At 35.8% G+C, this 19082-nt stretch overlaps 1 protein-coding gene across 2 annotated transcripts in view; it reads right to left on the minus strand.

Moving 5' to 3' along the window:
- Positions 1-19082, minus strand: part of LOC123310911 (chaoptin-like) — a 268551-nt gene that overhangs the window by 30498 nt on the left and 218971 nt on the right. For both annotated transcript variants that reach the window (XM_044894607.1, XM_044894618.1), the window contains one exon: positions 2535-2679. In XM_044894607.1, coding sequence (XP_044750542.1) covers positions 2535-2679 — 145 coding nt within the window. The remainder of the gene's footprint in view (positions 1-2534; positions 2680-19082) is intronic.

The following is a 19082-nucleotide window of genomic DNA, read 5'->3' on the forward strand; positions in this document are numbered from 1 at the left end:
TACCTCCTCGCTGGAAAAAAATTCACGACCTTTTAAACATTTTTTCAGTTGAGGAAAGAGCTGATAGTCGGATGGAGCTAAATCTGGGGAATAAGGGCTATGTTCTAGTAATTCAAACCCTAAATCACGAATTTTTTGCATGGCAACATGAGATTTGTGTGCAGGGGCGTCGTCCTGAAAAAACAAAATACTTTTATATAGCTTTATGCGTCTTTTCTCTTCAATTTTTTCCAGTAGAGTGGTCAGTAATGTCGATTAGTGATCTCCGGTTATTGTTCTATCCTGATCCAGTGAAATCATTCATGATTACTCCATGCAATCCCAAAAAACTGAAGCAAGAACTTTTCCAGCAGATTTTTGAAGACGAAACTTCTTAGGTCTTAGAGAACCAGAGTGTCGATATTCCATCGATTGTTGCTTTGTTTCTGGATCGTAGAAATGTCCCCAAGTCTCATCCATAGTAACAATTCGGTTTAAGAAGTCTACATCGTTTTCAAATCGAGCACAGATCGAACGCGATGCTTGTACCATTGCACGCTTCAGGTCAACATTCAAACATTTGGAGATCCATTTTGCAGCAATTTTTCTCATGTCCAAATTGATGTAAACTATATGATGAACGCGTTCGTATGAAATATTCAGTGCCTCAGATATCCGTTTTAGCCCAATTCGACGGTCTGATAAAATCATGTTATGAACTGCATCGATATTTTGGGGGACTGACACAGAAACTGGCCTTTCCGAATGGTCATCTTTTTCAATGGAAAATTTACCTGTTTTGAAGCTTGCAGTCCAATTCTTCACGGTCGCATACGAAGGACATTGATCACCAAGGGTATTAAGCATATCTTCGTAAATCTGCTTACCTCTTAACCCTTTTAAATACAGTTACTGGATGATGGCCCGATACTCCAATTTTCGATTTTCACAATTTCGGTGGACATCTTCTTTCTTTTAGTTTATTGCGTAACTCTGGTTTACTTTTTGGACCTCAAACTTCACACTGACACTTCTAATGAGTTATTGTTCGTTGCTATGGTAACGCAATATTTTTTTTATGCATTGAACTGGTCTAGGCTAACTAGATATCAATACATCCCCGTATGTAGCAGATGGATTTCTATAAGAAAATTCGTACGAGGAGTATGAATTAATTATTCATCTATTCAAGGGTAGGTATATATCAGATGTTGACGGGCATTTCGCTGCAGGAAATGGAGAGATTCCATTCGGGGAGGTTTTTTGTGTGAAATTGATAAATTCATAATGAAGAGAGATGTGGAATGAATATCGATTCTTTGCAGACAATGTTTTGTTATTTTCGCATTAGTGAAACTCTGATATTCCCATTTTTCCGGATGTGTTCAGTATGACACCATGAAAAAGGCTAATGTACCATAGATTCGGGTGACTTGGGACGATTGTTGAATTCAATATTCATATTTTCAAAACGGTGACCTAATTTTATCTGAAAAAGATGTTCGAATATGCTTAAGGACTCAGACTTTTGATTAGGATATATACCACGCCTTAGAATTCGGATATTAATTTTGAAAAAAATTAAATATACTTGTCCCAAGTCACCCACCGATTTGGGAGGCTTGGGACACAAGTTAAAATCTATTGTTTTCTCAACTCTCAAATGAAATAGGTGACTTTGGACGGTGTATAGTTTTGGAAAATCAGAATTTGTGATTATATAGTTGAAATTCGGTAAGGAAATTAAATGATAAATCCCTATTGCAGCGAAAGAAAATATATTACAACTCAAATGTAAAAAAAAACAAACAAGGGATTTTTGTTCTTTCATTTGTTGGTGATTTTTTGTGTGGAAATAACGTAAATAATAATATACTGCGAAAAATCGGCATATTTCCTGCTGCCAATGAGCCGCTTGTATCTATTCAGCATTGTCCCAAGTCACCCTATGAAACAACAAAATAAATGAATGAGATCCGTGTTGCCATTTGATTTGTGAACAAACTTATTTCATGACATATCTAATATCCCAATATCTCATGTATCCAGAAAAAAAAATTACACATGCACCAAGTGAAACACATGTACAGGACAATAGAAAGTATAAGGGCCATAAAAAAACGCGCTTTTACTCTCCTGAATTCGTTATTTTTTCCTGTCAATTCAAACGCTCTGGTCAAGGCAAACTCAACAGTAATTAGTTGTTAAACTAACCGACAAGACGCTACACAATCTTATAAGTTTGTCCCTTCACTCATAAATGGTAAGAAACAAAGAAATCTGCAAGGGGGGTAATTGTCCCAAGTTACAGGACTGTCCCAACGTCGTGATACCGGAACTTGCTAAGGTGACTTAGGATCAGGTTTTTTAGAAGCCACCAAAACGACATACCTGCTACAAAATCGACTCGTTTCTTATTGGTAAACACTTGATCACAAGATTCCTTGTAGAATCCATGTGTTGAAGGATAAACATCGAGATAATCTGAAGGTATCACCAATTTAATATAGTTGACACAGATAACAGACTACCTAGATAGATAGTGGGATCTTTACCTAAAAGCTCGCTCTGCTATGTGTTGAAGTTTGTTGTTCGTTAATACGAGAGCTTGCACTTGACATCTAGCTAAACTTTCGGCTTCCAAACTAGTAGTACTTGAGCCTGCTATCTCCAGTTGATTTATATTTCCTTCGGGAAGATCTGGAAATAAAAAGTTCAATAGAGGATTCATATTTTCAGCTCTCCATGATTCTAAACCAAGTAGAAACAATTTGTGACTTGATATTTTTCATTTGTACAGACCAAACGTACAAATTGAACGATTTAATCACACGATGCAGCATTGAAAAACATAACTACATAACGAACAATAATAATTTTTGTACAACAATAAGTCCAAAACGGTAACATGATAGTTAACCTGTAAAATAGTACAGCACAAGCTAAGAATTACGTTTAGACACGGATATCGACGTTCAAAATTCTATAGCCTACTTGATGACGAATTTTTTCGAACGCACGTTATATTAATTCCCAGTAACATAAAAACGTCATTGTGTCATCGATACCAGTATTGTAGAAATGCACAGCCCATTATTAAGGGACTGAGAAAATATTTTCCACAAAACCGACTATCCTGTTTGTCGTTTTTCTATCTGCGCTGTTCGATTCTTATCCGCTTCCCCGTGTCGGGGAAATTGGTTTATTATTCCTTCGGAATGAATGGAAAAAGAATGATGTATTTACGCGATCATCATGAGAGTTTTATTGCTTTTTCGTTCTCTGTTTTATCGAATTCCAAAGAACCATGTAGATCTAGATATCTACGTGTGATTTATTGTTTCATTTGTGTTAAATCGAAGATGAATGGAACATCGGAATTCGTGGAAGTATGATCTTTTCAGTGATCGCTGATAATGGTGAATTGCCTGATTTGGAAATAAACGGAAATGAAGGACAATATATGATATGACCGTATCGTTTATTTCTCCAAATTGGGTTCAGGAAAATACCCTACTTTTCAATCATTCAGTGTAGGGATGTATTGTTGTCATTGTGAAAGTAAAACTGATGACGTAATGAATATTTGATTCTTTTTTCCTCGCTAATTGATAGAGATCTCAAATTAGCTTTTAAGTAGATACTTTCAAGAATGCAATTATTCATTTATTTATTTTCCCAAACAAAATGTATCAATTTTTGTTTTACATGAGAAGGAAGGTTATAAAAATTATCTTATATGTCGAAGTAAGCTTTATCCATTCATTATCACACAGAGGGTGTCCCGGTAGTAACTGTCACTTATCAGAAATAGACTGGCCGAGTACAGATTGACTATAAAAAATTAATTTCTGATTTTCCCAATTGAGCTTCAGGGTGATTCTCGAAATTCATGCAAATACTGAGACCCTCATCAAAGCCAAATTATCGGAATTTATTGAAACTTTGCAGGTTATTGACACATGCTGAGATCGAATCAGAGATATATCAACTACTTCAATATTTCAGGGCCGGCATCATTAATCCTTATTTGAAATATTCAGGTTAAAAAAATTCTTTTTATTTTGAATTTCGAATGAATTTTTCGCTTTTTAGAAAAAACATAAATTGGGCTTCAATAGGGTAAAGTAGGGTGAGATGGCCAGGCGGGAGAGATGACCAATGGCCTAAAACTCAATGAAGCGACGTTCGGTGGCGCTGCTTATCCTATTGGACAATTAACGGCAACAAACGTACATCGTCAGTTTGTTTTCATTCACTTCGAGGAGATATTAGAGCGCAAAAAAATCGAAAACTATACGGCGCCTTCATAAAATTTTATAGGTGTTTCAAATAATATTCAACTACGAATTTTTAGTTGCTATTTTACTGCTGTTTTCATCAGACCAGGTGAGTGCAATATTCTTTAAGTAATTCTAACCTCTGAAAACAATTGAAAACGAGTGTTGGGTTTTGTTCATCTCGTTGGCCATCTATCCCTAGCATTTGGGAGAGATGGCCAAATATATTTCTTTGTGTCTTTTCCTGAAATATGAAATAATTTTTCAGATTGCTGTAAAAAATGCCGACAGAGTATAGAAGAAAACTCTCAAATCGAGGTAAATATACTGAAGATAATTTGAAGCTTGCCATTGAAGCTGTCAGAAATGGTTCTTCTGTGAACGGCGCCTCGAAAATGTATGGTATTCCTAGAAAAACCCTTGAGAGGAAAATAAAAAATAACATTTCCACGACTGGAAGACTGGGTCCTGATAGTATGTTAGGAGAAGCGAATGAAATAAAATTGGTACAACATATTAAAAAGGCACAAAAATACGGATTTCCTATGACGTCACAAGATGTTCGTAAGCTCGCCTATAATTTCGCTGAAGGTCTGCTGATAAACCACAAGTTCAGTAAAGAAAAAGAAATTGCAGGTTCCGACTGGCTCAGGTCCTTCATGAGGAGACATCCTGACTTGTCCACTCGCAAAGCTGAGGGTTTATCTCTAGGACGAGGTGTGGGAATGAACCGTGTGGATGTGAGAAGTTATTTTGAACTTTTGCATGAAGTATTGAAACAAAATGATCTTTTCGATAAACCTGGGTGCCTCTTCAATGTTGATGAAACAGGCCTTCAATTGAATAATCGTCCAGGCCACGTTTTAGCTGAAAAAGGAGCCAGAAATGTGGTTACAGTGACGTCAGGGGAGAAAGGTGAAACAATCTCGTGCATAGCTTGTTGTAATGCAGAAGGTTTCTTTCTACCTCCAGTTTGCATATTCAAAGGCAAGAATTCGAAAAAAGAATGGACTGATTCAATGCCTCCTGGTTCACATATTGTTACCGCTAATATTTTTTTGAATTGGTTCAAAAATCACTTTTTACCACGAAAGGGCGAAGGGAAAGCGTTATTGATTCTTGACGGGCACTCTTCTCATTGTTCTTGTGTTGAACTTCTGGAAACCGCCGAAGCAAACGATGTCATTCTGTTGTGCCTACCGCCTCATAGCACGCATTATTTGCAACCACTTGATAGGGCTTTTTTCAAATCTCTTAAGACCTTTTATTATCAAGCTTGCAAAGAATGGATGCAGAACCACCCCGGAAGAAAACTAGGACGCCCACAATTTGGTGAACTCCTAACGAAAAGTTGGGGAAAATCGGCCTCTGCAGGAAATGCAATGTCAGGTTTCAGGGCCACTGGTATATTTCCCTGGAATCCTGATGCTATACCCGATTATGCCTACACAGTTTCTGATCAAATGGTAGACTGCGAAAACAGAGAAGGCCAGGTACAAACACAAGCAACAGAAGAAAGCAGACTTCCGATCAATTTGATGGAAGATGCAATACCATCCTGTAGCCATGATAATATAGAACCTCGAAGTTCAACTCCAGCCGAAGGAATATCCATTCCAGATTTGACGCCCGGAAAACTTTTAACTCGCATCAATCCTACACCAGCACTAGTAGCTTCTGCAAGAAAACGAGCAAAAACAGTTGCTACCGTATTAACTTCTCCTGAGTACATTGCGAGCGTGAAAGATAGGTCAACGAAAAAAAAAGTGAAGGAACTGAAAGAAATCCGGCAGAAGAAATTCAGGAAGAAAAACATTCTTCAAAAGAGACAACGCGCCCTCTCGACAAGTTCTGATGAGGAGAACATAGAGGTTCCATATGAAGAAGAAAGTGATGCCCTTTCTGAAGTTGATGAAACTGAATGTGTAGGATGTGGAGAAAGCTACAACAAAACCCGAAAACAAGAAGATTGGTTGAAATGTATAATATGCCAGAAATGGTTCCATGAAAACTGCTCTTCCTTTTTGAATACTTGTCAGAATTGTGGTAAAACTGCATTCAGAAAAAAATGAAATCTGTTTCATAGATTGTATCTTGTTTTTTCATTACAGAAAAATATTTTTTCATTAAGATTTTTCATGTTGAATTCATCTATATTTTTTGGCCATCTCTCCCTGACTTCATTGGTCAACTGACCCTACCCCTGTGGGGATAGATGGCCATATGCAAGCTATTCTTGTAAAGATTATTTAGAAAAAAATATAAGTTCATTGACTGTATTTACTTATTAACCTGTTTCTTTGATAGTTAAGCAATAATAAAAAAATATTTCATGAAGTCAATATGTCACTATAACCTTACAGGCACCCAATATGCAAAACGATGGCCAACTAACCCCACTCTCCCCTATAGATACGTGGTACCACTCAAAATGGTTCTCTGTTCTCCGTTTAAAATATCCACAGATGTGTAGTGTCACAGATTAAGCTGGTTTTTCTGAAGGTAATTTTGTTTTTCCAGGGGTGGCACAGCTCATTATGAAAACTTAAAATGGCTATATCTTTTTATCAGGGCCGAATCGGAAAAAATGGTATAGGAAAAATGGTAAAAACAATACTTAAATTGCATACAGATTACTCTGACGTGACATGGACCCACATCAAGTAATCAATTCATCAAGACGCATTATAAAATATCATTTAGTGAGATTGACATTTCAGTCTGACATAATCAAACTAATGAAATGCAAAATCCATTCAGATCCTTTTCTTGCCTACATCCTAACACTAACCAACCTACATCAATCAAGTTATTCAACCCCATAATTTAACTCAGTTATTGTATTCTATTCAATTAACTCAGGAGTGTATGCTGTCAACTATCTATCAACCAGTTCATGTCCGCCATTATCGCGTTTGTAATTCAATTATTCACTGCATATAGTACGTGAGTTGACATTTTATGAGACTAACGGTAAGTTGTAGAAGGAAGATTTTTGATTATGTGGGAAATTCAATACTCGGATAAGTTAATTGCTTAACGATATATCAGCATTAACATCTCAAGTTACCCAAAATAAAAGTAGCATTGACAATTACGAGTATATCCCATAGTTGTTATTGTCCTGTTATGTTAAAACCAGGTAGAGAAACAGGAAAAACAGTTCTTAACAATGAAGGAAAAGCTGACCACCATAAAATGTAGCAAAAAAATTAGGGCTTGTGCGTGGAATGCTCTTATATCATGGCTGAAATGAAATGGGGAACAACTACAAATTTAATTTATAATGTTTTGTCCCCACATACAATTGATATGAAAAAAAAGGATATAGTTTCATTTGGAGTGAATCATACTTACAGATAGATATGGTATAGGTATAATATGGAAACTTGCACAGATGAAATGCAAATTTAATACATTTCTGATAGTAGTAGATAATTCTGGAATAATGGCTCTCCTTAAAAATTCAGTGGTGATTCAACAATACCCCACAGAGTAATTTTCAATGACAATAAAACATTATGTGGGCATTTTTTATCCAAATACGGATTACCCAGATGACCAGAAACATATCTGTTATGTTTTCTGGGGAGATTTAATAGGAACCTTTGTTATGTGTTATTTTTTTGTAACCATTACGTATTTGAGATGTGTCTATGCTGTATCCAAATTATATCCACATTTTGTAATTGCCATGTTCCTGCTCCATGATATCCAGGTAACATATTTGTAACTTTGTTCTATATTTTCTATGTACCAGTTAAAAATCATGGAGATAGTATGACATCATTAACGTTTCAACTACCGTCGAAGGTGCTGCAAGACAGGGAGGATTGTGAAAAATGGTATTGACACCGTTATTTCCATTAGAGGATTTGTATTTATTATTTTTTAGTTTTTTGAGCTTAAAGACGTTTTTTCACTTGAATAAGGAATTACAGAAAGTGAAGTAGAGATATTGAACGTTTAATTAGTTATTTGTGTGCTACAGGGATTTGTCAGTGAAACTGTGATCATTGAGAAGGAAGTACTATGGTATATGGATGTTGAACTGTAGGTCAATAAATCATTTCTTGTGTTTTCATAGCAGTCCTTTGAGACATAATAAGCTTTGGTTCTATTATATCCAACATATAAACAATATATTTGAATATAAGATGAGCTGCTTGGTGCAGATTAAATAGGTTATTTCTCCACATGATGCATGTTATTTGTAAAAAAATGAATGAATCATATTTTCCGAAAAATATGCATATTATACACGGTGTTCCTAAATTGAACGTACAAACGAAAAGGGGAGATTCCTTAAGTGAGTTTAAAAAAAAAAAGTCCCATAAACATGGGGTCGCAAACGTTTCGTTTTCGAGATACAGAGTGTTGAAGTTTGAATTTTTTCCAAGTTTTTTTCACGTAGTATCTACACTTCACAAGATATTCAACTGAAATTTGGCATAGATAAAAAGAAGCTTTGTTCTTATACTAAACTTTTTGGTTTCTTGTAGTTTTGTCGTATCTACCAACGATTTCGAGAAAAAATTTTGAACGATTCTCTCGAAATTCTCGTAACTATGATAGGAAGGCCAGTTTGTAATCTGTGGTGAATGAATTCAGTGTCAGTTTTGACACATCAAATTACTGACACTGAATTCATTCACCATAGCTTACAAAGTGGCCTTCCCGTCATAATTTGGATTTTCACGAGGATTTTGAGAGAATCGTTCAAAATTTTTTTTCTCGAAATCTTTGGTAGATAGGACAAAACTACAAGAGACCGAAAAGTTTAGTATAAGAACAAAGCTTCTTTTTACATTTCTTCAAATTAACAGTTGCTCCCCAAAAAAAAGTTCTGCAGAAGAACAGGTGGCAGTGTTCCAGAAAAAAATATCACCCTGTAGATCTTCTATCGAAATTGTCAAGTCACGTGGTGAGAACTCTAAAATGTTATATCTATGCCAAATTTCAGTTGAATATCTTCTGAAGTGTAGATACTATGAGAAAAAAACTTGAAAAAAATTCAAACTTCAACACTCTGCATCTCGAAAACGAAACGTTTGCGACCCCATGTTTATGGGACTTTTTTTCCTTAAACTCACTTAAGGAATCTCCCCTTTTCGTTTGTACGTTCAATTTAGTAACATCCTGTATAGTATTCTACTTATTTTCACATAGCATAGGCACAATTTTTCTAAAAACTTTATTATCTATGCCAACACATTTTTGTGAACTGTTAATTAATTATTTTTGCATGGAAGTGAAAAGACCTGTACGTATTTTTCTTGGAGAACAGTCATGAACTCAGCATGATGGGTTCTAGTGCTACTACTTTGTGCACTTAACTTTTGTCATCAATTTTGTAAACTGAAGTTTATGGAAAGTTAGTTTTTGAACACGAGTCCATTCACCTCACCGAACTGATGTGAGATGTTTCGGAATATCAATTGAAAACACAAAATTTGAGTTCAATATAACAGCAATAATTCAAATTGATTTCCATAATTTGGTTTTTTTTTTAGTTGAAGCGTTCTCAAGAACACTTTTTTCTTCATATTACATTAGTGTATTACATTTAGCTCTCATTTGGAACAAATATTCGCATGATCCATATTTGAACTATTTGTGCGCTCTCTTCAGAAAAGAGATGTGTTACTTGTTTGTGCTCTCAATACTATATTTAGGTTAGAAATAAGGAACAATGGATACTGGATATATATTTGCTATATAGCTGATCTGTAATGTGGTCATCTGGGTATGGAACATAAATTTTATCTGCAACTTTTTATATATCTCAACCTTCGCTGATGAAATCGTTAGTTCGAATGAGAAAACAATAATTCTCGGGCTCCCTTCCCATATATTCAAAGAAAGATAATTCTTGATAACCAAATGAGACAATTTCTACGCAATCAAATTGAAAAGAAATTCGAATAGTTTTCTTAGGCGAGGCATGTTGCAATAATAAAAAGAAAACAATGAAATTTATCGCTATGACTTAAGTATGGAAAAAGTACAGTTTTTCATTTTTCAGCTCTATGAAATTATTGCTACAATCCGAGTATGTATAAGTGTCAATGATAGGACTTTGTTTTCATTGAGTCGGTGTAAATAATGATCGATACATATCCATCAGTTTCAATTTCGCAGGATCAATCATAAATATTCAGAAACGAGATCCCTATGGCAACTTCTGTCACAATGAATCCGATACTAGAAGTTAACGAGATTCCACGGTAATTGCAAAAATTCTTAACGAGATTCATCTTTCATCCTATTAAACCTTCGAAAACGGGCCTCATCATAAAGTTGCTTGTAATCTGCCATTACCTATCGCAGTATCGCTGTTTCGCAAGTGAACCAACGTGCACCCATGTTTGCTTTATAATAGCCAGCCGCGTGCACGAAGGTGCGCTGCCGTGTTCCAACGACGTTATGTGAATTATTAATGTCAGATGCAGGCAGATAGCGCCTTCCGTATACAGCACGTCAGATCTATAGAATCGAATCACACGACTGGGAGGGTGCATGCAGTTCGATGTGGTGATTCTGGGGACTTGAGAGAGCACGCCTGGTCCTGGCTCATGATCTTGTTAATTGTTTGCACTACTACGAGACTTGCTCATTTATGAATATACTTGGTTCATTTTAGTCGTATTCGGGTTCGGCTTTTGGACGGTCCGAGAATTGTTCTAGGACTGCGCAAAACTGTTGCGCCCTAGTATAAAATCCTCTGCGCAGTTCTAGAACCATCCTCGGACCGTCCAAAAGCCGAACCCGAATACAGCTTTTATTAGGACTGAAATGACGTACGTGAGTAGTCAGAAGTAGAAAATCGTTGCCAGACCGTCAAGATAATCCTAAGTTTTACTGCTCACATCAGTTGTAACAAATTTTGGTGTTAAATGGATGATTAATTATGATTCATTCAGATTCCAAGGAAACAAATTTTCTATATAATCGATGATTTCCATTTTATTGATCGTTCCCAGTATCATAATTTTCTAAATGAGTTCATCGGCTCACTTTATGAGCATCTATTTCCGAATACTAAGATAAAGTTGAGGAAAAAATCTTAACCCTGTCATGATATTTTACGGCCAGTAGTTGTAACTATCAACAAAGCAGTGAGAGATATTATAGAATATGTTGCCTCAAATGAGGGTGCACCTCACAAAAAAATTCGGCTAGTTTGATTTTACCTGATCCTTTTCGTCTCTTTCTATCTTTACTCATACTTGGCCTACACATGTAGCAGAAACTTACTGTAAGAGGTAAGTAATGAATCGTTTATAGAGATTTAAAACGTATAATGCGTTATCAAACAATTGATCCTTGATTTTTATCCAATGCGTCTGTAAGTCCCCTCCATTATCACTCTCATCCTCAAAATAATTCCTTAACGAAGCTAGGTATCAGACATACAAAAACCTTGGTTCCACTGTGTCTAATATGTCAACTCTCCCGCAGAATTTGCGGGAAATTTGAGGTTTCTTCCAGTTGGATGGAAATTGCGGTCAATTGCTGTCATGGACCTCAACATCAAAACCAAAGCCGAATGTTCGAAAGCCATGCTCGTTCTCTGGTGGTAACAAAAGGGTATTGTATACTATGAGATTCTACAGATTGGCAATTCCATTACAGGTGATTGGTATAGGCCACAATTGATTGAATTGAGTAGTACGTTAAGAGAAAAACGGTCCTAATAATCCTCCTGATTAATGGTTGTTTTCGACGGATACAGCACGATTTGATAGGTCGCAGATTCACTTCTTCAGCAGAAATCGAAAAATGATTGCTAACTGGGATCTCCTCAAAAAAAAGAGATATTTTCTAGATGGAATTCGAAAATTAATTGAGAGTGAAAAAGAGCCTGAGATGATGTACAAATATTTTAACAGTAGATTCTTGAGGTCAAAGGAAACACTTTTTTTCCTTACCATTTTTTCCGAATCGACTCAGTTTAAAAGATACAGGCTGTTGAAAAACCATAAAAAATATTATATTTAGTTCTACCTCACAAACGGTTTGTGAATGAAATCGAATGAAATGAATTTTGGAATATGGTTCTTCATTTATATGATGAATCTTTTTCGAACACAAGATATCACTCACGTCTTTCAGTTTTCTCATTAGGACCATCACGTACCATAAAAAATAGAAAAATACCACAAATTCAAAGAACCCAACTCTTGAAACTAAGTTGGGCGCTATCTAATGAATATCTGAACGTTTTGTAAAATAAAAGTAATCCTCATATTTTCTCGTATGATGCGCCGTTATCCAGTAATTTGATGTTCAAAAATAAAAATATCTGTGAAATTCGAAAAATTGGGTGAATGCAACTCTGTTTAAAAGATCCACAGATGTGTAGTGTCACAGATTTGAAATGCTTATACATGAACCGGCGAACTGCAGTCCAGGACTGTCAATTTGAACTGAAACTACAAAAAACTGTAGTGCAGTTGAACTGAAGATCTACGTATCTGCAGTCCTGGACTGCAGTTCGCCGGTGCGTGTATAGGAATGTATAGTTATTCTGAAAGTAGTTTTGTTTTTCCAGGGGTGGCACAGCTCATCATGAAAACTTCAAATGGCTCTATCTTTTTATCAGGGCCAAATCGGAAAAAATGGCATAGAAAAAAAGTGTTTCTTTTGACCTACAGAATCTACTGTTAAAATATTTGTACGGGTTAAAGATTCACCATATAAAACCTGTTTTACTTTCTTCTTTTTGAACTTTGCTATGAAAGAAGTCTACATGACGCTAGATTTGATCCCCATTTAGCTTCATAAACTCTTCCCCTAGAACTCTGCCATTATTCTGTTGAAAATTAATATTTTTGATTCTTCAAAGGTGTGGTTTGATATATTTATTCTGACCAACTGAGTAGTCTAGAAGTAAAGTTGAATGGAAATAAATCATTCAATTCATGCATTCAAACTTTTGCTACTCTTAATTCTGGATTTCCTTTGGATAACAAGACCAACGGTTCATTCAATATCTTCATACGATATTGAAAGACGTAATAATACGTCATTCGACGTGTTATCAATTTATATTAATTGATTTGTGAAGCGTTTTCAATAAAACCGTAGGAATTACGCAGCAAAATTCAATTTTTTTTTTATCTACTTTCAGGGCAGGCACGAATTTCAGACATCAGGAAAGGCTGAACGAAATTAATGTCTCTTCGCGTTGTAGCCAGTTCGATGAACTCGGAAATGGCGTGATAAATTTCATATTCCGTAATATGCTTTGGCAGGTCCGCAAACCGTCGCCTCGCAGGAAGCCATCCTTCAAATTGAAAAGTATACTCGTAAAATTGAAATCTGCTTGAAATACCGAATGCTATACCGTGATTGTCGAGAACAGGTGTAATCTGTCCGGAAAATTTATTGGTTCTTATTTTTCCGCACAAAAGCCTTATTTGCGCAGTAAGATTGTTATGACTGCAGAGTAATTTTCGAAATAGCACTGAGTCAGAAAGAATGGCTTCATTCAGGTCGGCTACATAAAAGTTTTTTCTCTGTGTTGTAGAGGAATTTCCTTTTCATGTGGAATATTGGGGTGATCGAGTCTATATCGGTTGGAATGTTCGGATTTAGAATTATCGACAATTAAAGCCAGTGGATATGCCAAATAATATTTTATGTCAAATTAATAATTGTGGTTTCAAAGTTAATGAACACAATGTCAATATGAACATAAATGATAGTTGGGGAGCCGACGATGTTGAATCGGGATTTAGATGCTAAAAAAATTATGATGTATGCACTTTCAGCGGTGGGAAAAACGGCTACACGTTTTCAGAGATGACAATTTGGACGTGGAGCAAGGTCACAGCGGACTCTTGAAAATAAAAAAAAAAACTGTTACTTGTACATACTCGAGCTTGTCTGATTTTCATGCAGACGGTTGATCTCGATGTTGCAGATGTGTTGACCCATGAATCTGACACTAATCAGGGGGGCTTTCCTAATCTACCAGTTTGAAGATAATAAAAGGGCTTTTTTTTAAATATTCCCCTTCCTGTACCTTTATTCGTTTCTATATTCATTATATGAATGTTGTAAATAACACAATTCTCTACAAGTTTTGTCTAAAGCAATTTTTTATAACCTAAACGGTTTTCTGTTAAGTGCGAGGAGCTTAGCCACTCATGCGAAAGGCCAAGGTTAATGTAGAAACCCAGTTTAATGTATATTCATCGCCATATATCTCAAAAACTTTCAAACGTAGAAAAAATTGCTTCGGACAAAGTTTCTAGAAAATGTTATGTTCTACAACTTTCATATTCAATGCGAATGTGACCTGGCCAATTTTTATTGTTACAGCTTGCTGAAATTGTCAGATTATTATATATTTTTCTGTTTTTCTTGAATTATTAGCTTCAAATTAAAAAAAAGCCACCGCGCTCGAGAATGTACACGTGATGTTTTTTTTTTGGAAGTTTGGCGCCCTCCCACACATTTTCGTCACGCTCAAATTGGCAGATTTGGAGAATATATACTTTTCAACATGTGATCAACCACATATATCTTAATCTGACACGCTCGAGTAAATCCCGAATTTCCCTTTTGGGCTTCCCAACTAAGATGTGATGAAAAACTTATGACTTAATTGGCTTCATATGTCTCATCTAGAAACTAAGGACTACTCCTCCAACTCCCGGTGCTTTTGAGGGAGTAGAATTATCTATTAAACAGAGCTTAAAAGAAAAGTTGCGAAAACAGGGGGTGATTCTTTGTCAAAAAAGTGTGGCTATCTCATGAAAATTTTCTTATGAGAGCAGTCCATATTTAGATACAGCTCCCTAAAGATGGCACCTGCAAAGTGCCAAGAAGTGCTAAGAAACCAGAAAACTGACGAATGAAATTGAGTAGACATTCTATGGGAGCGAGTAGGCAATTGAAACAAAAAAGTGGTGTTCCTCTATAATGGAAAGGGGTATAAAAAGCCAGCCCTAAAATTGGTTTTGCGAGAAACTTTTATTCTTATTTAAAGATACGCAGTTCGGGAGAAGCTTTTCCTTTCTGATCATCGTTGATCTAAATGTGATACTTATTCTAAAAGAGAAACTTAATTTGTTCAATTGAAACAAGCTAACAAGATAAAACTACTAATTGTATAAAAAAGGCCTGTTCGTAGTGTGGTTCACAACGGTTGTGAATTGTACAGAGCAAGCGCAAATGGATTTTCGCTACCCTAAAATGGAATTGCGCTTGCTCTGTACAGTTCACAACCGTTTTGAACCACACTACGAACAGGCCTTTTTTATACAATTAGTAGTTTAATCTTGGTAGCTTGCTTTAATTGAACAAATAAAGTTTCTCTTTTAGAATAAGTATCACATTTAGATCAACGATGATCAGAAAGGAAGAGCTTCTCCCGAACTATGTATTTCCAAGATTTGTAGAAACAGACTTCCGAAAGCTCCACTTCTAGGATTTTTCATATGCGTTTTTGTTTTATCAGTTCTTGTCTCAGGAGAGCAAAAGCAAATGATATATATTCACGTACCTATATCATAATTATTTTCTAAAGGGAAACTGATATCACAGATTAAAACTCCTGCTGTTGAGATATCTTACATAGGTACTGTCTTCATAAATAATTTTTTTTATATGTAATCATGTTCGATTATTGTATACCTATTCGAGGAGAGAAATTCGCCCCGTCAAGCCTAAGCCTAAGCAGGGTGAGTCTTTGACTCGTACAAATATTTTAACAGTACATTTTTGAAGAGAAGAAAACACTGTTTTCCTTTATCAATTTTTCCGTATCGGTTCGGTTTAAAAGATACAGGCTCTTGAAAAACCACCAAAAATGATATTTTCATTTTTATCTCACAAATGGTTTTATCGTATGAGAAGAATTTTGGAAAAAAGTTTTTTATTTATTTGATGAATCTTTTTCGAAAACAAGATATCACTCACGTCTTCCAGTGTTCTCATTTTGACCATTACGTATCTTAAAAAAGGAGGAGAAGAAAACACTGTTTTCCTTTACCAATTTTTCCGTATCGGTTCGGTTTAAAAGATACAGGCTTTTGAAAAACCACCAAAAATGATATTTTCATTTTTATCTCCCAAATGGTTTTATCGTATGAGAAGAATTTTGGAAAATAGTTTTTTATTTATTTGATGAATCTTTTTCGAAAACGAGATATCACTCACGTCTTCCAGTGTTCTCATTATGACCATTACGTACCTTAAAAATAACAAAAATCAAACAAAACTCAACTCTTGGAACTAAGTTGGACGCTATCTTATGAATATTTGAACGTTTTGTAAAATAAAAGTATTCCTCATATTTTCTCGTATGATGCGCCGTTTTCGAGTAATTTGATGTTCAAAAATTAGAGAATATCTGTGAAATTTTGAAAAATTGGGTATTTTGCTGAATACAATTCTGTTCAAAAGATCCACAAATGTGTAGTGTCACAGATTTAGCTAGTTATTCTGAAGGTAATTTTGTTTTTCCAGGAGCGCCAAGTATGCTCATTATGAGAAATTAAAATGGCTGTATCTTTTTATCAGAGCCGAATCAGAAAAAATGGTATAGCAAAAAAGTGTTTCTTTTGACCCCAAGAATCTACTGTTAAAATAATTGTTCGAGTCAAAGACTCACCCTTTATAACATGAAAATATCGTTTGTAGTTCTCCGTATAGTTTTGGGCGTGATTAAGAAAGGATCACCCGGTATAACGTCATGTTTACTCAAGACTCTCAGGAGGAGTAGGATTCAAAATCCTTTCAACCCCCCTTAAATCACTGATGAGTGCGGCGTGAATGTTCCAGCATTTGCAAGCCTGTCTCAATAACACAAACAAGTGGTCTCGCCAACCGAAGCCATTTCATATTTTCCGGAAAATTACCGCGGAAAGCAGTTCCGATCGAAATTATGTCCCCGGCACGATGAACTATCTACTGGGACGGGTTGGCTCCATGAAATAAATCAACCTCATTCGACCGAAAACGACCAATCTTCCAGGAAAAACTTTCACCTTTCGCACGGATTAATAGCGTTCCAAACAGTTTTCCCATCTTGAAATCACGAGTGCGGGTGAGTTGTTAACCCTGTCCCTGATATTGATCAGGGTGCGTTTGATGTGCCCCGATTTAATCATGGGATAAGTCGGCGGTGGCAAGAGTATTATGTGCTCCAGCGGGCCTCTGAGCATTTTACGTCATTAATCAAGCCGAGGTTTTCCCGAGTGATGGCAACGCGCCCGGGAACTGGCATTCCGAATTTTCTTGTTCATTCCGCCAGTCTGAAAATTCGGCAATTACAACTGCTAATGCCCGTCAGCCTATTCGGATATTTGCGTTGGATCCCAATGGATTTGTTGATTGATTCGACCCGAAGAATCTTTGCGTAATTACGCTTTAGGCCAGTTTCTGACTTGTCAACGCATAATTATTGTAACAATAAGGGATGAATGATCCATATTCACCCGCAAAGATCTATTTCTCTCCATATAAACGAACCCTAGAATATTTCTAAGGCCCGGTACTTTCACATTCGCATAAATTTTATTCAATGTCAATAAGTATCCGTCAAATAATTTCCTATCTACCTTATTTCGATGCTCTGGGATGAAATTATTTGACGAAAAACAATTCTATGAAAGCACGGTATACTACTTTTCACTGATCAATGTAAAATAAGACACCGCATTGTAGAAATTGTCATAATTCCAACTAGAAAGCAAATATTTCGTGAAAATCACATAAAGAATAACGATACATCAAGAATCTAAAAATTAAATCAATAATGACGTACCGACATTCGAACTATGACAAATAAACTCTTTTAATTAAGTTTCAATGACAGATTTATTCGATGAATAACACTATTTGTGCACTGCATTTTTACTTATCCTAAGAATAAGACTTATCTATCGAATAAATTTAGTTATTCGTACGTGAAAGTACCGAGCCTAAATTGAATATTATTTTGTACCGGATGATCAATTATAAATGGCCCGCCCTACAATTTTGTTTGAAAATCTAAAATGAATTTTCAAAAAAATCTAAGTTTATTTTAACTGGCTACCTCAGAAAGCCCAAGCAGACCTACTTCTTTATTTCGAAGGAGTACCTCATTTTTTCTCTTCGATTTTTCCACTTTCCTAAAAAAGGGTTATTGCAGTGTCAAATTTTGTCTTGCCTTATTAGCGCAAACGTTATATTATAGTTCGAGCCCAAGAGGAAAATTCGGGATTTACTCGAGCGTATCAGATTGGTATATTGGTAAGGGAAAATGCGTTGGACCCTGTAGAGTACCTCCTCAAAAAATTAGAACTGTATATAGTGGGAACTGTCTAGGACAGCCTGTCAGAATAGTAAAAAAAAAGCGATCATTGTACATACTCGAGCATGTCGTTGATTATATGTTGAATACACTGCGCAAAAAAATTATCGCACATTCTGAAAATCTCAATTTTAATGAAAGTTAACTATACATTGACTTTATAACTTATTTCTTATATTCTCTCGGGAAGGTTTCGAACGGAACAAGACACATTAAATGGAAGAAAAATTCAGGATTTCACCGAATCTTATGTGAAAGAATAGAAATGAACAATTTTCAAAATACTGAAATGCTGATAAGTGATTTAATACTTGGTATTTCCACCCCTTGCGTTAACTACAGCTCGGAAACGATGGTTCATACTCAAAATGAGTGATCTTAAAATGTTCTGATCTAATCCTTCCCAGATTTCTCTGAGTTGGATTCCTAAGTTATTAAGAGTAGCTGGATGATTTTCTGAATTTCTCAGCCTTTTATTGAGGTTGTCCCAAACCTGCTCAATCGGATTGAGA

This window comes from Coccinella septempunctata, chromosome 1 (genome assembly GCF_907165205.1).
Source record: "Coccinella septempunctata chromosome 1, icCocSept1.1, whole genome shotgun sequence".
In the NCBI taxonomy this organism is placed as follows: domain Eukaryota; kingdom Metazoa; phylum Arthropoda; class Insecta; order Coleoptera; family Coccinellidae; genus Coccinella; species Coccinella septempunctata.